At 42.1% G+C, this 14346-nt stretch overlaps 1 protein-coding gene across 1 annotated transcript; it reads right to left on the reverse strand.

Moving 5' to 3' along the window:
- Positions 1-1472: 1472 nt before the first annotated feature.
- On the reverse strand, positions 1473-13511 carry slc6a19a.1 (solute carrier family 6 member 19a, tandem duplicate 1). Its single transcript, XM_056480437.1, has 12 exons — positions 13229-13511; positions 11160-11300; positions 10029-10166; positions 9582-9763; positions 9337-9447; positions 9147-9259; positions 8936-9064; positions 5701-5857; positions 5118-5322; positions 4462-4621; positions 4219-4381; positions 1473-2001 (listed from the first exon to the last, which is right to left on the reverse strand). The coding sequence occupies exons 1-12, from the start codon at positions 13431-13433 to the stop codon at positions 1810-1812; spliced, it is 1896 nt and encodes a 631-aa protein (XP_056336412.1). The 5' UTR covers positions 13434-13511; the 3' UTR covers positions 1473-1809.
- Between the last annotated feature and the right edge of the window lie 835 nt (positions 13512-14346).

Consider the following 14346-nt stretch of genomic DNA (forward strand, 5'->3'; position numbering starts at 1 on the left):
GTTAAAACCAAACACCTAGAATGCTCATCAGCCAATCAGAATCAAGCATTCAATAACACTGTAGTGTAAAATGTCCTGTTACTGTACAGTATTTAACCTTGCCGCACTGCCCTGTGATAAATATGGGAAAATAATAACTCTAGTTTTTAAAGTAAAACATTTTCCCCTACTTTAATGGTAATTTCAATTTATCCTGAGCTTAATGCATAAATGAAATAAAAGAAATAAGTGTATCATTAACTCTGACAGCTAACAAAGTAGAAATGTGCATTACAGATAACGAATTAATTGTAAAACGTAGGAAATCATGATAAAATAGATCTGTATATGCTCACAGTGGCTCAATGGTTAGCACTGTCGTCTCACAACCAGCCTCTAGTTCGAGTCCCGGTTGGGTCAGTTGGCGTTTCTGTGTGGAGTTTGCATGTTCTCGTGTTGGTGTGGGTTTTCTCTTGGTGCTCCGGTTTACCCCACAGTCCAAACACATGCGCTATAGGGGAATTGATCAACTATATTGGCCATAGTGAGTGTGTGTGTGTGTGAGAATGAGTGTGTATGGGTGTTTCCCAGTACAGGGTTGCAGCTGGAAGGGCATCCGCTGTGTAAAACATATGCTGGAATAGTTGGCGGTGGGTGCTGTGATGTCATAGAGGATATCAGTAATAATACAGTGAATAATGAGATTAAAAAACACACTTCTGAAAATATCTTGTTTAATTAGGAAAAGTCAAGAAATATCAGAATAATAAAAAATTATGATACATATATATTATTTCTCTCCACTTAAAGCGGTTCGGGGTCATATGCAGTAGTCAACATTTGAAGTTGATAAGAAAATAAATAATAATAAGTTTGTTCTAAGACAAAAATAAGTGTTTTAAGACAACTTTGTAGAAAGGTTTTGATCCAAATGTTGACTACTGCATACCTCAAACCTACAACCCAGGCTCATTCTGAAAACGTACCCGTATATACATTTCTGGAGAGCGGCAAATACATCCCAGGAGATACGTTTTTTGCAGTTTTTGTTTTAGCGAATCCACTAGAGGCCGCTGTGTACGCTTTTTCAGATCTCCTCTTTCTCTTGCGAGTGACAATCGCGCCTGCTGTTCTCACGTTAATCCACCAGAGGCCGCTGTCGACTGACTGACTGACTGTCCAACCCTCCTCCTTCCCTAAACCCAACCAATAGTGTTTTCAGAAGCACAGATTGACCAGCGCCCACCTCCTTCACTAAACCCAACCGACAGTTTTAAAAAGCAATCCAGAAAAAGAAAAGCCCTCGCCTGATTTTTCCACGTTTTCTGATTTTACCACATTCTCACCCTGCTATTTACTTTTTTATTTAATATTTTGGCTTCTGTTTTTGTCTTACCCGCTTTCTAGAACTCGACTCGAACCCTGTTGTCGTGGTCAACTCCTCTGTGTCTCAAGTCCACCGATGCACATGGCAAGCTACTGGAGAAACTGGTAACAGCAGGAAAGCCGTCCATACGGAGGTAAGCGGTCAGCTGGTAAGTGTTAATATGAACAGCATCATACCGCCCCGTAGCGTTCATTTTAAAGACGAAATGCAGTCATACGTACCTCTCCAGAAAAGTATATAGTAGCTACGATTTCAGAATGAGCCTGTGTTGCAAACCTAACATGAAAGCTAAGTTGCACATATAAATAACTTCAGACTTGGAATAACAAACATTATTGATTGTACATAATATACATGACAGAAAGGCGAGTGCAGGAGTCAAATAAGTGTCCAAACAGTGTTATTAAATATTGTAAATAAAAAATTGGAGATCCGCACTGTATTTATGCTATTGTGTTGACACTCATTTGCTGTTTTTCTGAAATGCTCTTGTGATTTCTTCTGGAACAGCACCTCCAGAGCGCTCGGACGATGGCCACTCCGGGGATGCAGAGACTGGGAACGCCGGCCAGAACGAAGATCACCGCGCTGATCCAGTTGGGATAATCCACCTCTTTAAGAGTCGGGAAATCAGCCTGCGGTCAGACACAGAGATGAGGCGAGATTTAGCCTCGCAAAACAACAGGTGCGTCCCGAATCACAACTCATTTTGTAGGTAGAGCATTCACATTAGACATTTTTAAAAAGAGTAAGTGCACTTTAAATACCCGGACGATGCACTTACTCAACTGGTAAAATGACATGTGGATTGATGAACACTTCATACACTCAACTTTATGATGAAGGGGTGGAGCTACCGATTAAGAGGAGGAGCTACTGATGAAGAGGAGGAGTTACTTATGAAGAGAATGAGTAACTGATTAAGGGGAGGAGCTACTGATGAAGAGGGGGGAGTTACTGATGAAGAGAAGGAGTTACTAATTAAGGGGAGGAGCTACAGATGAAGAGGGGGGGTTACTGATAAAGAGAATGAGTACCTGATTAAGGGGAGGAGCTACTGATGAAGAGGGGGAGTTACTGATGAAGAGAATGAGTAACTGATTAAGAGGAGGAGCTACTGATGAAGAGGGGGAGTTACTGATGAAGAGAATGAGTAACTGATTAAGAGGAGGAGCTACTGATGAAGAGGGGGAGTTACTGATGAAGAGAATGAGTAACTGATTAAGAGGAGGAGCTACTGATGAAGAGGGGGAGTTACTGATGAAGAGAATGAGTAACTGATTAAGAGGAGGAGCTACTGATGAAGAGGGGGAGTTACTGATGAAGAGAAGGAGTTACTGATTAAGAGGAGGAGCTACTGATGAAGAGGAGGAGTTACTGATGAAGAGAAGGAGTTACTCATTAAGGGGAGGAGCTACTGATGAAGAGGGGGAGTTACTGATGAAGAGAATGAGTAACTGATTAAGAGGAGGAGCTACTGATGAAGAGGGGGGAGTTACTGATGAAGAGAATGAGTAACTGATTAAGGGGAGGAGCTACTGATGAAGAGGGGGGAGTTACTGATGAAGAGAATGAGTAACTGATTAAGGGGAGGTGCTACTGATGAAGAGAATGAGTAACTGATTAAGAGGAGGAGCTACTGATGAAGAGGGGGGAGTTACTGATGAAGAGAATGAGTAACTGATTAAGGGGAGGTGCTACTGATGAAGAGGGGGGAGTTACTGATGAAGAGAATGAGTAACTGATTAAGGGGAGGAGCTACTGATGAAGAGGGGGCAGTTACTGATGAAGAGAAGGAGTTACTGATTAAGAGGAGGAGCTACTGATGAAGAGGGGGAGTTACTGATGAAGAGAAGGAGTTACTGATTAAGAGGAGGAGCTACTGATGAAGAGGAGGGAGTTACTGATGAAGAGGAGTAACTGATTAAGGGGAGGAGCTACTGATGAAGAGAAGGAGTTACTGATTAAGAGGAGGAGCTACTGATGAAGAGGGGGGAGTTACTGATGAAGAGAATGAGTAACTGATTAAGAGGAGGAGCTACTGATGAAGAGGGGGAGTTACTTATAAAGAGAATGAGTAACTGATTAAGGGGAGGAGCTACAGATGAAAGGGAGGAGATACCGATTGAGAAATTACTGGTGAAGATGATGGTGAAGGGTGGAGTCACTCAGGAAGAGGAGGAGCTACTGATAAAGGGGAGCGGTTATTGGTGAAAGGGAGGAGCTACTGATGAAGAAGATAATCTACTGATGAAGGGGAGGGATTACTAGTAAAGGGGAGAAATTACTGATGAAGAAGAGTTACTGGTGAAGGGGAGGAGCTAACGTTGAAAATGATAAGCTACTGATGAAGAAGAGGGGCTACCAATGAAGGGGAAGATTTACTGGTGAAGAGGAGGAGTTATTGATGAAGAGGAGGAGTTACTAGTGAAGGGGAGGGGCTACTGATGAAGAGGAGGAATTACTGGTAAAGGGAAGGAGTTACCAATGAAGGGGAATAGTTACTGGTGAAGAGGAGGAGTTACTGGTGAAGGGGAGGAGCTACTTATGTAGGGTACGGCTTACTGGTGAAGGGGAGGATCTACTGATGAAGAGGAGGAACTAGTGAAGGGGAGGAGCTACTGATGAAGAGGAGGAGTTACTGGTGAAGGGGAGGAGCTACTTATGTAGGGAAGGGCTTACTGGTGAAGGGGAGGAGCTACTGATGAAGGGGGGGAGTCACTGGTGAAGAGGAGGAGCTATCTAACCTAACAAAATTTGCTAACCCTTTTTTTGTTTTACATGGTTTAATCTGTGGCGGAGCGTTCTGAAATGATTGAGTTCTATAAATGAAGATCTAGACCGTCATTTACCGATTGAGGGTCCCAGACGTTGTAGGTCAGCTGTTTGCTGACTGTAGTGATGAAGTAGAAAACCAGAATGACCAGGATGATGACGGGACTGAGGAACCGCCACGTGACCTGCCAGAAAATGTTGGGTTTGTGTCCCACCATGAACTTAATATCCTCATTAAACCTGAGAGATTAAAAGAGGATGATGTACAATTAGTCGACCATACGACCAGCTAACAACTGTGTGGTCATGCTGACTCTTACCTGTCAATCCCATAGACGTAAACTACAGCGATCATCTCACAGAGAGCGATGACCAGCAGAGGAATGGAGCCGGCAAATCCATCAAACAGAGCTAACCAGTAATTACCAGAGGACTGAACAAACACCAGCGCCGTCAGGAAGGACAACACACATGTAAGACCTGAAAACAAATACACAACACACAGTTGAAGACTAAATGACTAGCCCTACTGTTACATGTCAGTACTTTTCAAATATTTCCTAAGGGCTAATAGCTGATTTCTTTTCTCTTTGCCATGATGACAGCACATAATATTAGACTAGATATTCTTCAAGACACTAGTATTCAGCTTAAAGTGACATTTAAAGGCTTAACTAGGGTAATTAGGGTAAAGTTAGGGTAATTAGGCAAGTCATTGTATAACAGTGGTTTATTCTGGAGACTATCCAACACTAATATTGCTGAAGGAGGCTAATAATATTGACCTTAAAATGAGTTTAAAACAATTAAAAACTGGTTTTATTCTAGCCAAAATAAAACAAATAAGACTCTGAAAAACTCTGAAAAAGTCCTGAATCTGTACTATATATATATATTAGGAAATACTGTGAAAAGTGTCCTTTCTTTGCTAAAAATCCACAAGGGTTAATAATTCTGACTGGTTGGGAGTGTTTACCAGTGAACACTTCTTTAGGCCATCTCTTGGGCAGCAGGTTCAGATCCTGCAGCGGCACCACAACACCCTCAATATTCCCGAACATGGTGGATAAACCGAGGCAGAAGAGCATGATGAAGAACAGCACCGACCACAGAGGAGACACTGGCATCTTAGTGATGGCCTCCGTGAAGACGATAAACGCCAGACCCGTCCCCTCAACACCCTGACAAACACACAACAGCACTGTTAAACTCAGTTCAAGGTTATTTGTATAGCACTAATCACAATGATTACTGTTTTAAAGCAGAAACAAAAGGTGCACAGTTCACCGAAGAGTCTCTCTAATGAGTCTTTCTGGAGTCTTAGTAAAAGGACGAGGTGTTTATGAGTCAAGATAGTGCACTAGTCATACTCAGGAGAACTAGCAACCATCTTGCAACTTGATTTACCTCATTCTTCATGTGAGAACAGAGACAGTCAATTGTTAAATGAATGTGTGTGGCTTTATAGCGATAGCAGACACCTGTAGCTTCCTAGCTACTATCCACAACTCGACACCAGTGTTTATTATTCCTCCTGAACCTGAGCTGATCTGCAGTACCTCACTGAGCAGCGTCTGAATGTCGCAGGTTTTGAGCTGCAGCTCCTGGATGATGTCTGGTCTGCTGATGTTGAGTTGATGAAGAGCCTCAGTGTAGTTATTCTCCGTGATGCTTCCCTCCGGCAGGTCAAACGCGTTCAGCAGAGACAGAATATTACTGTGAGCACACACAATCAAACACACTGCAGGTTACCAAATATATCTCGTAATTATTATAAGTGTCAAGGCTGCATTTATTTAATTAAAATACAGTAAAATCAGCCAAATCGTGTAATATTATTTGAATTTAAAGGTGCAGAATGTAGCATTCACACCTAGTGGTTGAAGTAGGTATTGCAGTCTAAATTCAAAATATTTAATTGGGATTTTAATTCCCCAATCAATGATTGACGCACACACAGGTTGCCAGATTGACGACATAAACAGAAGCCAGCGTGTCTGATGATCAGCTAATGTTTTCGTTTGTAAAAATTAGTTTGATTAGCTAGTAAAAAAATCTTCGTGGATTTTTATAACGTAAACATAAATCAGGCTACTTTAATCACCAATAGCTTGGGGTTTCTTGTAATTAATTTTAAGCTGTCAAGGCTGCATTTATTTAATTAAAAGCACAGTAAAAGCAGCAAAATTGTGTAATATTATTTGAATTTAAAGGTGCAGAATGTAGCATTCACACCTAGTGGTTGAAGTAGGTATTGCAGTCTAAATTCAATATATTTGATTGGGATTTTAATTCCCCAATTAAGGATTGACGCACACACAGGTTGCCAGATTGACACTACAAACAGAAGCCAGCATGTCTGATGATTTATTCTGATCATTATGTCTGATCATTTATTTAATTAAAAGCACAGTAAAAGCAGCAAAATTGTGTAATATTATTTGAATTTAAAGTATGTAGGATTGAACTAGGTATTGAAGTCCAAATTCAAAGTATTTGATTGGGGTTTTTTCACCTGATGACGTCAACTTGGCTCACGCACATGTTGCCAGATTGACAACACAAACCAAAGTGAGTGTGTCTGATAATCAAGCCTTACACTGTAAGCTGATCAGATAATGTTTTTGTTCGTAATATTTCTTTTACTAGCTAATTAAAATATCCTCATGTTACTTTAATCACCAATAGCCTGGGGTTTCTCGTAACTATATTTAAGCTGTCAAGGCTGCATTTTGGTTAATTAAAAGCACAGTAGACGCAGCAAAATTATGTAGTGTTATTTGAATTTACAGTATGTAGGATTGGCACCTTGTGGTTGAGGTTGGTATTGCAGTTCAAATTCAGAATATTTGATTGGCACACACATGTTGCTAGATTGACGACACAAATAAGATAGGGCATGTTTGCTAATTAATATATTTTTCAGATTTTTATATATATTTTAATAGGTCATACTAATTTTTATAACTTAAACATACTGCAGGTTACTTTAATCACCAAAATAGTCTGGGGTCAGTAAGATCTCCAGTAATTACTTCGAAAGTGTCAAGGCTGCATTTTTTTTAACTTATAGATGCAGTAAAATCTGCAAAATTGTGTAGTATTGTTTGAATTTAAAGGTGCGGTATGCAGGATTCACACCTAGTGGTTAAAATAGGTATTGCAGTCTGAATTAAGAATATTAGATTGAGTCTTTTCACCCAACCACTTCGACAAGGACTCGACGCACACACAGGTTGCCAGATTGACAACTCAAACAGAAGCGAGCATGCCTGATGATCGAGCCCTACACTGTAAGTCAATCAGCTAATGTTATTGTTTGTAATATTTGTTTAATTCGCTAATTAAATAAAACACCTCATGCAGCTAATGCAGGTTAATTTAATCACCAATAGCCTGTGCTTTCTCATAATTATTTTAAAAGTGTCAAGGCTGAATTTATTTAATTATAAACAGTAGAATCAGCCAAATTGTGTGAATTTAAAGGTGCGGTATGTAGGATTGACACCTATTGGTTAAACTAGGTATTGCAGTCCAAATTCAAAATACTTGATTGGGGTTTTTTCACCTGGCAACGACAACTTGGCTCACGCACAGCTTGCCAGATTGACGACACAAAAAGGAGCGAGCATGTCTCACGATCAATCCTTACACTGTAAGTTAATCAGCTAATGTTATTGTTTGTAATATCTGTCTAATTTGCTAATTAAGAAACACCTCATGTGGATTTTTATAACTTAAACATACTGCAGGTTACTTAAATCACTAAAATAGTCTGGGGTCAGTAAGATCTCCAGTAATTACTTTGAAAGTATCAAGGCTGCATTTATTTACACTTATAACAACAGTAAAATCAGCAAAATTGTGTATTAATATTTGAATTTAAAAGTGCAGTATGTAGGATTGAAACCCAGTGGTTGAAATAGGTATTGCAGTCCAAACTCAGAACATTAGATTGGGTTTTTTCGGCCAACCCCTTCGACGATAACTCAGCCCACACACAGGTTGCCAGATTGACAACTCAAACAGAAGCGAGCATGCCTGATGAACGAGCCCTACACTGTAAGTGAATCAGCTAATGTTATTGTTCGTAATATTTGTTTAATTCGCCAATTAAAAAAAACACCCCATGCAGCTAATGCAGGTTACTTTAATCACCAATAGCCTGGAGCTCCCTCTTAATTATTAATTTAAAAGTGTCAAGGCTGAATTTATTTAATTATAAACACAGTAAAATCAGCCAAATTGTGTGAATTTAAAGGTGCGGAATGTAGGATTGACACCTATTGGTTAAACTAGGTATTGCAGTCCAAATTGTTTCACCCGGCTCCTTTGACGGTGATTTGACGCACACACAAGTTGCCAGATTGATGACAAAAAAAGAAGCTAGCATGTCTGATGATCGAGCCTTACACATTAACTGATCAGCTAATGTTTTCGTTTGTAATATTTGTCTAATTTGCTAATTAAGAAACACCTCATGTGGATTTTTATAACTTAAACATACTGCAGGTTACTTCAATCACTAAAATAGTCTGGGGTCAGTAAGATCTCCAGTAGTTATTTTGAATGTCAAGGCTGCATTTATTTAATTATAAACACAGTGAAATCAGCAAAATTGTGTAGTATTGTTTGAATTTAAAGGTGCAGCATGTAGGATTCACACCTAGTGGTTGAAATAGGTATTGCAGTCTGAATGCTTCAAGCCTTTCACATCTGATCTGATCAACGTTTACTTGTGTAATATCATACTTTTGTAGACAGTAGTGATGTGTTAGTAATGTAAACGCGTACCTGTCCACACATATGTCATAGTTCTCTGTGGCTCTGAAGCCGATGATGGAGTAAATGACAGTGGCGGAGTACACTGACGTCAGCCCGTTGATGATCGAGATGGTGACGGCGTCCTGCTCACAGTTATTGCTGAGGGAATAATTAATTAATACGTTAATAACAGTCCTCCTGATTTGTTGTTGTAGGTAATGCGATGTCCTGGAGCACTCACTGCACTGAGTTGTAGCTGGAGAAGGAGATCAGCCCTCCGAACGCCAGAGAGAAGGAGAAGAGCACCTGAGCTCCTGCATCCAGCCAGGTGGAGGGGTTCATCAGCTCATTCACCTGCACAGGTAAACAGAGCTGTTTGCTAGCCGCAGCAGATACACACATGAGGCGAAGGGGTATACTGGTATACTTACATCTGGAGTGAAGAGGAACTTGATCCCGTTCACTGAGCCTTTAAGAGTCAGAGCTCTGATCAGGAAGATAGTGAGCACTACATAGGGCAGGGTGGAGGTGATGTACACTGCCTGCGCATACAGGAGGATCATATTCTCATCAGATACTTGAATGCGTTGTTGAGATGCTCAGATATAACAGCTTGTGTGTGTGTGTGTGTGTGTTGTGTGTGTGTGTGTGTGTGTGTGTGTGTGTGTGTGTTGACCTTGCCGGTGGTCTCGATGCCCCTGATGCAGCAGATGTAGAGGAAGGTCCAGGCGCAGAGCAGGCAGAGCACCAGCCACCACTGCAGAGCGCCAGAGTCCTCGATAGCAGCCGATGTGTTCAGAGTCTCCCGGTACCAGAAGTAATCCACCGGAGAACTGCGCTCACACTCCGACACCAGACCTACACACACACACGCACACACACACACACACACATTCATTTCAGTTGTAGTAATTTTGCTACTAATGTATTGGTGTTTCCCAGTACTGGGTTGCAGCTGGAAGGGCATCCACTGCGCAAAACATATGCCAGAGTAGTCGGCGGTTCATTCCGCTGTGGCAAAATCAGGGGCTAAGCCGAAGGAAAATTAATTAATCAATAATTTTGCTACTTAAACATTTTATTTCAAGTTTCTGGTGAAGTGTGTGTGTGTGTGTGTGTATACCTGTGCGGTTGTGGTTGACGGGGCACTGGCTCCAGGGCAGCGGCTCCTGCAGAGAGTTGAACAGGTACCACATCACCCACGCCATGATGGTGTTATAATACATGCCCACGATGAAGGAGGCCAGCATAGAGGCGATACCTGAACACACACACACACTGATGAGGAGGAGAGGAGAGTGTGTGTGTGTTCAGTGTGTTTCAGAGAGAGAGAGTGTGAACTTGTGTATGTTTTCTGTGTGTGTGAGTTGAGTATGAAAGAGTGAGTTCAGTTTAGTGTGTGTGTGTGTGTGTGGTGTGTGTTTTCAGTGTGTGTTTAGTGTGTGTGTGTGTGGTGTGTGTTTTCAGTGTGTGTGAGAGACAGAATGTGTTTGTGTGAATGTGTGTGTTTTCAGTAAGTGTGTGAGAGAGTGTGAAAGAGTGTTGTAGAGAGACAAGTGTGTGTAAGAGAGAGAGTGTTTGCACGGCGTGTGTGTGTGTGTGTGTGCGTGTGTGTGTAAATGCGTGTCTGTATTCAGTATATGTGTGTGAGAGAGAATGTGTTTGTGTGAATGTGTCTGTTTCCAGTAAGTGTGTGTGTGTGTGTGTGCGCGTGCGCGTGTGTGTGTGTGTGAGAATGTGTGTCTGATTTTAGTAACTGTGTGAGAGAGTGTGTGAAAGAGTGAGTTCAGTTTAGTGTGTGTGTGGGGGAGTGTGTGTTCAGTGTGTTTGCAGTGTGTGTGAGACAGAAATTGAGTGTCTGTGTTTTCAGTGTGTGTTTAGTGTGTGTGAGACTGTGTTTACAGTGTGTGAGAGACAGAAAGTGTTTGTGTGAATGTGTGTGTGTGTGTGTGTGTGTGTGAGTGTGTATGAGAGAGAGAGAGAATGTGTTTGTGTGAATGTGTGTCTGTCTTCATTGTGTTTGTATGAATGTGTGTGTGTGTGGGAGAGAGAGAGAATGTGTTTGTGTGAATGTGTGTCTGTTTTCAGTGTGTTTGTATGAATGTGTGTGTGTGTGTATTTTCAGTAAACGTGTGTGAGAGAGAATGTGTTTGTGTTTTCAGTGTGTATACTATGTTTGTGAGAGTGTGTATGGTAGATGTGTGTGTGTGTGAGGTTAGTGTGAAAGAGTGTGTTTAATGTGTGTGTGTCTCACCGACTCCTGTCAGATAGGGGCTGATGGACCTCCAGACCCCGACGCTGCCGCTCCTCAGTCTCTGTCCGATGGCGAACTCCAGATGCAGCAGCGGGACGCCCTCCAGAACCAGCAGGATGAGGAACGGGATCATAAACGCTCCTGAAACACAACACACACACACACACACATTCAGCTGCACGTTCAGTGTGTAGTGTGTTGTACCTCCTCCAAGGCTTTGGCACAGGTGTGTATGTTATATAACCCCAAATCAGGAAGTTGTGACAGTATAAAAACACAAATAATAAAGAGAGCAGTGATTTCTAGATGCACTTTGACTTGTGTTTCACTTCAGACGAGACACAAACATTATTTCATGTGTTCCTCCTGATTTTTACTCTTTTCTTCCAAAATAAACACACATACCAATTTTGGTTCTTGCAGCACATTTCAGAAAAGTTTACCACTCTGTAATGTTGCCGTCACTTTTCACAACACATTTAGGGACTGAAGACAGCAAGTGAGGAAGTGTTTCAGGTGTCATTTTGTCCCATTCTTCCTGCAAACAAGTCTCATGGTGGACAACAGTATGAGACGGGTCGGGACTGCAGGTAGGCCGGTCCAGTACCTGTATCTTCTTCCATTCACAGCCTCACATTCTCTATTGAAAACAGGTCAGGACTGCAGTCAGGCCAGTCTAGTACCTGTATCTTCTTCCTCCACAGCCTCACCTTCTCTATTGGAGACAGGTCGGGACTGCAGGTAGGCTAGTCCAGTACCTGTATCTTCTTCCTCCACAGCCTCACCTTCTCTATTGGAGACAAGTCGGGACTGCAGGCAGGCCAATCCAATACCTGTATCTTCTTCCTCCACAGCCTCACCTTCTCTATTGGAGACAGGTCGGGACTGCAGGCAGGCCGGTCCAGCACCTGTATCTTCTTCCATTCACAGCCTCACATTCTCTATTGGAAACAGGTCGGGACTGCAGGCAGGCCAGTCCAGTACCTGTATCTTCTTCCATTCACAGCCTCACATTCTCTGTTGGAAACAGGTCGGGACTGCAGGCAGGCCAGTCCGGTACCTGTTTCTTCTTCCTCTGCAGCAGGACTCCATAATGTGTTTCTGCATTGTCTTGTTGAAATATGCATGGTCGTCCCTGGAGAAGAAGGCAGCATATTGAGCTCCAGAATCTCTCTGTGCTTTTCAGCATTACTGGAGCATCACAGAAGAGCAGGTTACCTTTGCCAAGGGCACTGACACAACCCCATACAATGGCAGACCCTGGCTTCTGGACTTGTTTGCTGGTTACAGTCTGGATGACGTCTTTTTCTTCTTTGGTTCGGCGTCCATTTCTCCCAAAAAACACCTGAAATACAGATTCATCTGAGCACAGTACACATTTCCACTGTGTGATGGTCCATCCCAGATGCCTCTGAGCCCAGAGAAGTCAATGGCGCTTCTGGACACTGTTAACATAGGGCTTCTTTTTGGCTCAGTGCAGTTTTCACTGGTATTTGTGGACTGTTGACGGTGAAAAATCCAAATGTCTTCCTCTCTTTCTCTGAGGAACATTGTTTTTAAACATTTCAATAATTTTCTCACGTATTTGTAGTCAAACTGGCGATCCTCTGCCCATCTTTGCTCCTAAAGGACTAGACCTTCCTTGATGCTGCTTTTGTTCCAAATCATAATCACAATCACCTGTTTCACATCACATCATTATTCACCAGTTTACGTGATTACTGCCCTAAACTGCTCCTGTCACAACTGTGTTGCAGGTCTGAATGACCTGGAATGACCATAGAAAGGATGAATATTTACAAATGAAATGAAGCTGACCAGACAAATCATCAAATATTTTCTGTTCAAATTGTCTACAAATGAAAACAATATGAAAGTAAATTTAGAAATCACCACTTTCTTTATCTATTTGCATTTTCCATACTGTCCCAGCAATTTCTGATGTGGGGTTGAACCTCCTCCATGGCTCTGGCACGGGTAAGGGAACCTCCAGACATTCCCGAGCTCCACACAGAAGCCCACATATGTCAGCATGTGTGTGTTTATAGTGTATAGTGTGTGTGTTGTACCTCCTCCGTGACTCTGGCACAGATAAGGGAACCTCCAGACGTTCCCGAGCCCCACACAGAAGCCCACACAGGTGAGCATGTACTGGGCTTTGTTGTCCCACTGCGGCCGCTCTCCAGCCTCCTCCAGCTCCAGCTTCTCCAGCTCACTGTGAGACGGGATCCGCTGCTCCAGACCCGGGTTCGGCAGCTTCAGCTTCAGCTTCATGGTGAGTGAGTGTGTGTGTGTGTAAGAAAGAAAGAGTGTGTGTGTTCACACTGATGGACAGACCTTTAATACTCCTCCTCTGTCCCGGGACGTCTGAAGTGTTTAGTCAGCAAGATAAAGCACTAATGCTGGTTAATGTGTAATGCTCCTTAATGAATGGATGATTTCTGCTTGTCCAAGGAAAAAATCAGACGCTGTTATTTACATGCTGATGTCACTTTTCCAAATGAGGACTTTCCTGATTATTGAAGTTATTTACAGATGAACACAGCTAACATGTTCAGATTATTGCAGTAATTTTACTTTGGAAATATCTTAAGAGTAAAACACTACAGGTGGAATGCTTCATAATGAATTGCTGATTTCTGCTTCTTGATTTCTGGATCTTTTTTTTCTGCAAGTAAGGGCTTTCCTGATTATTGAAGTTGTTTACTGATGCATAGATTTAATACATGCATCTAATTAATGATTATGACTTTAGGTTATTGCTGTAATTTTTGTCTGACTTTTAAAATGTCTTACAGTTTTTCAAATGTAAAAGTAAATTTAAATGATTTAAAATATCAAATTATTTTATTCATGGACGTCACGGTGGTGCAGTGAGTGGCATGATCGCCTCACAGCAAGAAGGTCGCTGGTTTGAGTCCCGGTTGGGTCAGTTGGTGTTTCTGTGTGGAGTTTGCATGTTCTCCCCGTGTTGGTGTGGGTTTCCTCCGGGTGCTCCGGTTTCCCCCACAGTCCAAACACATGTGCTATAGGGGAATTGAAAAGCTAAAATTGTCTTTAGTGTGTGTGTGTGATTGAGTGTGTGGGTGTTTCCCAGTGATGGGTTGCGGCTGGAAGGACATCCGCTGTGTAAAACGTATGCTGGTATAGTTGGTGGTTCATTTCGCTGTGGCGACCCCTGATAAAT

Source organism: Danio aesculapii, chromosome 19, assembly GCF_903798145.1.
Source record: "Danio aesculapii chromosome 19, fDanAes4.1, whole genome shotgun sequence".
NCBI classification, from domain to species: domain Eukaryota; kingdom Metazoa; phylum Chordata; class Actinopteri; order Cypriniformes; family Danionidae; genus Danio; species Danio aesculapii.

Bases quoted from the DNA above. Each gene is read 5' to 3' on its own strand.
- slc6a19a.1 (XM_056480437.1), bottom strand. From the start codon at position 13,433: ATGAAGCTGAAGCTGAAGCTGCCGAACCCGGGTCTGGAGCAGCGGATC. The intron at 11,301-13,228 runs GTACAACACACA...GTTGTGTTTCAG, and splicing joins GTGCCAGAGTCACGGAGGAG to GAGCGTTTATGATCCCGTTC. The intron at 4,382-4,461 runs GTAAGAGTCAGC...TTAATCTCTCAG, and splicing joins TACGTCTATGGGATTGACAG to GTTTAATGAGGATATTAAGT.